At 34.3% G+C, this 7,245-nt stretch overlaps 1 protein-coding gene across 1 annotated transcript; it reads left to right on the forward strand.

Annotated features, from left to right (window-relative positions):
• Positions 1-3,688: 3,688 nt before the first annotated feature.
• Positions 3,689-6,347, forward strand: LOC127091895 (sulfite exporter TauE/SafE family protein 3). Its single transcript, XM_051030619.1, has 10 exons — positions 3,689-4,068; positions 4,158-4,317; positions 4,469-4,669; positions 4,782-4,846; positions 4,948-4,975; positions 5,096-5,172; positions 5,259-5,345; positions 5,430-5,480; positions 5,568-5,883; positions 5,966-6,347. Exons 1-10 carry the CDS (start codon positions 3,916-3,918, stop codon positions 6,181-6,183), a joined length of 1,356 nt encoding a protein of 451 aa, XP_050886576.1. The 5' UTR covers positions 3,689-3,915; the 3' UTR covers positions 6,184-6,347.
• Positions 6,348-7,245: the final 898 nt, after the last annotated feature.

A 7,245-nucleotide genomic window follows, 5' to 3' on the forward strand; every position in this document is an offset into this window, starting at 1 on the left:
GAATGAATTTGATCAAGGATGAGTTATCCCTTGATCAATTGGGTTTGGTTGTTGACTTATTACCCCCTCCCTTTCATCTTCATCCCTTTCTTTCCATCAATGGTCAATGAGTTAAAGTCTTGAGGTTGGTCTTGACAAATAAGAAGCTTAACCTTCTTTGATCCAAACCAAACTCAACTTGATTCATGACCAAGTGAGTTATTTTATGTCAAAGATATGTTGCTTCTTGGTCAAGCAAATAACCAAAAGTCAATACAAGGTCCTTCCCCTTTTGTTTGGCATGGCAAGTTTATGGAGCTTGGCTTACTAGTCATGACCTCTAACTTGTGTTGTTTGCCTATATTCTTATTGACCGACCTCAGATAGGTGTGACTACTACATTAGTCCACTTACGATTGCTTAACATAACGCTACATTGTCTTATGACAAGCTAACATAACCGTACTAACTACTAACTTTAATTTGAGCTTTTAATTTCTTGTCATTTACTTTTAATGTCATTTATTTCTTGCTCATTATTCATCTTGCTTTTCACTTTGCTCACTTGAGCATATATTTTATGTTTATGTCATTTTTCTTTTTCTCATTTGAGTTCATTATTGTATATAAATATATTGCTATTTTGTGTTATTTTGTGTTTGTTTTGATGTGAACCAAAGTGCAAAAGGAAAAAGGACTTAGAATTAGGATTTACCCATACTTAAAGGAGTTCAAGAGCAACTATGCCTCATGCCTTTAGAATGCAAAAGTTGTTGAAGAGCAACTAGGCCTCATGCCTTTAGAATGCTAAAATTCAAAGTTGACCTCAAAGGACTTCTCCTCAAACTTATTCTTTGTCCATTCCTTTTATTGTGTTGTGAGCTTTTTGATGTTTGCTTTTGTGTGATAGGGATCCCACCTTGAGATTGTGAAAAGAGGACCATTGTCATGAGTAGCCAAGTTAAGAGCCAAGCCAAATGGAGATCCTGAGAGCTTGAATTCAATTTATTGATTGCTTGTTTATGTGCTAAGTCCAAAGGAAAAGAGCATCTTGAGTCATCTCTATGACTCCAAGAAAAGGAACTCCAAGGGTTATCTTTCCCCTTTTATCTTTGTATGCTTTAGGACTAGCCTTTCTTTCTTCTCCCCACTCTAACCAAGCCAAAATCATTTTCAAAACTTTGACTTTATTTCAAATTAGAAACCTAGGTCTTAAGCCTTTGACTTTTCAAAACCATTTTCATAAATACTCATTGTAAATAAACTTTAATTCAACTTTGCCCCCATTTTGTAAATAACTTTAACTTGTAAATATAACCCATTTCAAGTTGTTTTGTGGTTCCAATGGCCACTTTGTTAAAATCTTTTCAAAACATTAGTCATAGGTTTGAGTTATCATAATGGTTGATATAAATCTCACCTCATCCTTAGTGTTGGATTATAAGCCTTCCATGCTTATTATAGGGTTAACCCCTCACTAGCATGTTGAATCCTTCCTCACATGGTGGATTGTTAGTTTAGGTTGAGTTTCTCCCTTTGATAACAAAAGACCTTAAGGCTTTTGATTAAAATCAATTCACCAATCTTTTGAGATTTTTACCCCGAACTACGAGGTTTTGATCCTCCTTTGTGATGGTACGTAGGCAATAGGTTCATCCATCCATTCAAACAACAAAATTTGTAAATATAATATATTCTCTTCTCATCCTTCCAATCTTTTGCACAAATCTTTTCACAAATACCAACCTACAACACATATTTGCAAAAAAGGTTCCCTTAGAGTACTAAGGATGTTTTGGGTGCGTAAAACCTTCCCATTTCATAACCAACCCCCTTAGCTAGATCTCTGACATTTTTATTAGATTTTGATTTGAAAAACTTCTTACTTTGCTTTTGTTCGCTTTTTAGCCTTTCCTTTGGACAAATAAAAGTGCGGTGGCGACTTGAATTGTATGTTGGTTTTTGGTTTAGTCAATAAGCCTAAAAGTAACAAAAACCCCGCTACAAGTCCCTTTGTATTCTCATCAATATTGGAATAATTTAATGTAAGCCCAACTCACCGAGTGCAATTGCGAAGGGGTGATTAATAAATGATAAGAATTCCAACCTCGAACGTATTGAAGGGGGGGCATAAACCTATCAAATAGAACATAGACTCGTGAAGATGGATGACACACCCATCATACTCATTATACACCCTCTTATCTTCCTCGAGGATAAGCACTTCATAGTCAGACTAGGACCCTACCTCGGTAAAGGCTCGATTTAAACCACCCTCATAGGCAAAAGTATAAGAAGTGTTCACCATCTCCTAATCCACCCACACTGAATAAATATCCTCCTTTGCCTTACGATGCATGGTAGATGGAATGTCCATTCTAAATATTACTATCAACACATAGAGGATAAATATAAAGAGTCATTACTCAGAACGAACACACCAATAATAGGAGTTCAAGTGCCAGAGATATCTAAAACTCAATGTAAAAGAAACTCTAGAAAAGAAGTGAAAACAAGACAAAAATGTTGGCTTTACCTTGAAGGAAATAGGTTGGTTGTATGTGTGTATCAAATGCCACCAAACGAAGATTGCATTTGAGCTTAGCCATTAAACTGAAACAAAATGGCTCGCGAGAAAGAATGAAGCTGGCAAGGCAAGAAGAAGATCTTTTGTAGACCATGAATGGAAGAAAAGAGAAAAGTGATGCTTCAAATATTTTTTTATATATGCCTCAACCCGTTAGGATCGTACGATCCACTGCGCGTCACCAACAGTCGAGATTTCATTGAAGGTTGTTCAAAGTACTCAAGTACCCTGAGGAAGAGGAAGCATATCATAGGGACACACATTAGTTATTCCTTGTGAAACATTACCTATTACAAGAAAGACATTTATTGTGTCTGCTTCCAATAATAATGATGATTCATTAAGGCTCTCACCTTTTCAGGATGATTAGATCATATACAACAAACCCTCATTCTACGAAGCAAGGACAAGGGCTTAGGGGGTAACTGTTTGGGACCACTCACAAGTTACAGGACAAAAGGCCCAAAGGCTAAGCAAGGAAGCGCAAGCAAGAAACACATGTTCCTTTATCTTCGCCTGAAATATACAATTCCACCTCGGATGTATTTTCAACCATCTAGATCAATCAGACGGCTAACAACAATCCACGTCGCACTCCCCACTTTCACTTTAAACAACTCCCACTATATAAGAGAGAAAGTATATCATTCTCAAGTATTTAAATTCATCAGCACTCTCACATCACTTTTTATTCACTCACTAACTTGGACGTTGAAATGTTAACCTTACAAATCATCTTCCTCTCCACCGCATCAGAAACTCAAGACCACTATAAAGAAACATTGATTCACCGTTCACTGAATAATTCTTATTCTACAACATAATAAATAGTACATATAATATTAAAAAAAAACTAACCAACCTTATAACCTTATACTACTCGATTATCAATGAGCAACCCTACAAAAAAGTATGGACCATTTGAAATTACTTTTGAAGAACAAATGTAGTTTGAATTTCGTGTTAACTTTTGTACTACTTTTCCTTAAATGCATTTAATTTAATGGGGTGCAACATGCTTTTGACAAAAAAACTATCATTATTACTATTTTAATGATAAAACATACACATGCATATTATAAAAACTATCGAAAATTAATTTTACCTAGTTTGATTCAAACACACGTTATAATAGTTTAATCTAAACAAAATCTACTAGTCAATTTAAGTGATCAATATGAAGTTGATTCACATGAAAATGAAATCACCACCAATCTTAAAATAATCCAAAAGTAATCTCCATAATCTATAAACTTAGTCAAGTATATATCTTCCATTTCTGCTCTCCTATTTTTCAACCAAAAGTTTACTTCTTTCCAGGCTGGCTAGTTTTCCATCATTGAAGGGTCATGAGAAATGTGGTCTTGTTTTCATTCATTCTTTTGTTTGTTCTTCTCATCTTTTGTGCTAATAGAACCACCAAAAATGAATCATCATCATTACAATCTTTATATCACCATGCCAAAGTTACTAGTCATCCAGGTTATGAACATATTTGGCCAGTAAGTATTTTTTGCATCCATTAGAATGAATTATTATTATTATTTTCTTTTATGAACATAGAAAATTTGATTGTTTTGAATATTAATAGAATATAGAATTTGGATGGGAAATCATTGTTGGTACCTTGATTGGAGTCTTTGGAGCTTCATTTGGAAGTGTTGGTGGTGTTGGTGGTGGTGGCATCTTTGTGCCAATGCTAATATTGATTATTGGATTTGATGCAAAATCAGCTACTGCTATTTCTAAATGTAAGACTCTATATATATACTTATCTGTGTCCCTGCATTCGATGTCTATATACAACTACCTGTCAACTGAGCTGTCTTAACGGGACGAATCTATATATACTTGTTCATCACGAAAATCAATAGATCTTTGAATTTATTTTGTATTTTTCAGGTATGGTTACTGGTGCTGCAATATCAACAGTATTCTTCAATTTGAAACTGAGACATCCAACACTTGATATACCAATGATTGATTATGATTTGGTGCTTTTAAACCAACCTGTTATAATTCTTGGTATTAGTATTGGAGTTGTTTTAAGTGTAGTTTTTGCAGATTGGATGATTACTGTTCTACTAATCATTATCTTCATAGGTAATTAATTAATTAATTAATTAATTAAACAAGTTTTTATTTCAAGTCCAAATTTTGTTACTTAGTAACTAACATGATTGATTTTGTTATATATATATATTGGCATGTGCAGTTACATCAGTGAAGGCTTTCATCAAGGGTCTTGACACATGGAAAAAAGAAACCATAGTGAAAGAGGTTCATAAATATTGCATATTTTAATACTTTTAAGTGATTTTCATGTGCAACATGAAGAATAATCTCTAACTTTTTTTCTTCAATCTTTTGGAATCACACAGGAGTTTGTGAAGCATTTAGAGTCCACTGGTGAGAGATTAGGTTAATTGGATTTGAATTAAACCACTCCACATGGTGTCACAAGAGACAAAATCAGTAGATATCTGAAAATCAATTATTTATATGAAAATGACTTATTTTCTTTTTCAGCCACTAGCAGTGAAGATGTTGAATACAAGTATCTTCCTAGTTGTCCAGATGATGAGCCTCAGAAGAAAATTAATCAAGTAAGCTTATTTTAATAGCTTTTGTCTTTATGTAATATAGCAACTTGTTGATTAATCGTAATAGATAAATTCAATTATGTATGTAGGGTACCATTCTTAGCAACATTCAATGGAAGAAATTTGGACTTCTTTGTTTTGTTTGGATTGCAGTTCTTCTCTTGCAGATTGCCAAGGTAATTTTCTAATCTAGATTTTCGACCATCGAAATAGAAATACTACTACGGATTCATGATTAATAAAAGCTAAATTTGTAACAGAATTATACAGCTACATGTTCAATCAAATACTGGTTACTTACTTTGTTACAGGTGAGATTTTTTTTACTCAAATATTGAAATTTTCGAATTGACAATTAGTTACAAAATTTTAGGCTTTAAATTGTTTTGTTTTTATAGATACCAGTTACTGTAGGGGTTTCAATGTACCAAGCAATAGGTCTATATCAAGGGAAGAAGATTACAGTTTCTAAGCAAGATCATGGCACACATTGGCCTTTGCATCTTCTGATTGTATCACTTTCATGTGCTTTGCTAGCTGGAATATTGGGTGGACTTCTTGGTGTAGGTAGTGGATTTGTCATGGGTCCTTTGTTTATCGAATTCGGAATCGCGCCTCAGGTAGCAAGTGCCACGGCCACATTAGGAATGACATTCACAGCGTCTATATCGGTTGCGCAATATTTTCTCTTGAATCGTTTTCCGGTTCCTTATGGTAAAATTGAATGTCATGTTTCACAAGTCATCGTGAAATTCAACTAGTTATACTGATATGTATCTTTCGTGGTGATTTGCAGCTCTGTATCTTACCATTGTGGCTACAATTGCAGCATACATAGGACAGAAAATAATTGACAGGCTTGTCAATATCTTTCAAAGAGCTTCTTTGATTATCTTTGTCTTATCCTTCACAATTCTTGTTAGTGCAATTGCACTAGGTGGAGTAGGAATATCACACATGATTGAGAAGATTCAGAGGAATGAATACATGGGATTTGAAGACCTTTGCTACTAGTAGTGCTAGGTTATATAGAGGTTCATCTATTTATCTAAGTTTTGGTGTTATTGTTTGGCTTGTAGAGAGTTATGTGTATGTTGTTTTATTCAATTTACAATGGTTGAGATTGTGCCAACAAAAGTACTGCATATAATTGCTCCAGGATGCATGACTCCTTAGTTGCAAACCTACTTCAACTCCTTTAGATGCATTTACACACCTTCACCAGGATGGTGGCTCAGCTTTTCCTGACATCACTGTCTATCAAATACGGGTTGGTAGGTTGATTAATCTTACTACCACTTGTACATACATAGCTTTTTCTACTCGACAACTGAGTCACTTCACGAGTGAACCTACTAAACATCATGACGTGATGCTCTTCGTGTCTTGAGGTATCTCAAAAGCTATCAATCTAGAGGCATTTTTTGTCCCAATCTTCAGACGTGCAGATCCTTGGTTTTAGTGATGCATAATAGGGTGGATGCATTCACACTAGAGGTTCTATCTCAGAACTCCGGCTATTGCTTCTTTATTGATAAATGTTTGGTATCTTAGAAGTCTAAGAAACAAGTCACTTTAAGTATTATTTAGTAGTTGGATGGTTGAGTTTTTATTAAGAATTAGTTTAATATTTAAATTAATTAATAATAATAGAAATTTTGAGAATAATTAATTTGAGGAGAAAAATATATTTTAATTAAAATAGAGGAAGAAAAGGTGGGAGTAGTAAGAGGTGTGAGTATTGTGAGATTTATTAAAATGATGATTCAGGTTATTTTATTTTAAATAGAGAAGTTAGAAAGGCATAGTCAGTACGTGAAAAATGGAGATAAGAGGTAAAGAGTGGAAAGAGGCAGAAAGAAATTTAGGAGAGTGTTGAAAGAGTAGAGGGAATTCCAAAAGGCGAAGTTCATTGATCTACAATTTTGAGGTAGGGGGATTATTCATACATGAGTGGCTAAACAGAGTGATAGTGAGGGTTCCTTACCATTTTGTCTTCTCCTTTTTTTACTATATATATATGTGATTCATGTTTGTGGACAAAGAGGGTTTCGGTAAAACCCGTGAGGCGATCAA

This window comes from Lathyrus oleraceus, chromosome 6 (genome assembly GCF_024323335.1).
Source record: "Lathyrus oleraceus cultivar Zhongwan6 chromosome 6, CAAS_Psat_ZW6_1.0, whole genome shotgun sequence".
NCBI lineage: Eukaryota > Viridiplantae > Streptophyta > Magnoliopsida > Fabales > Fabaceae > Lathyrus > Lathyrus oleraceus.

Bases quoted from the DNA above. Each gene is read 5' to 3' on its own strand.
- LOC127091895 (XM_051030619.1), top strand. From the start codon at position 3,916: ATGAGAAATGTGGTCTTGTTTTCATTCATTCTTTTGTTTGTTCTTCTC. The intron at 4,670-4,781 runs GTAATTAATTAA...TGGCATGTGCAG, and splicing joins ACTAATCATTATCTTCATAG to TTACATCAGTGAAGGCTTTC. The intron at 4,976-5,095 runs GTGAGAGATTAG...TTTCTTTTTCAG, and splicing joins GAAGCATTTAGAGTCCACTG to CCACTAGCAGTGAAGATGTT.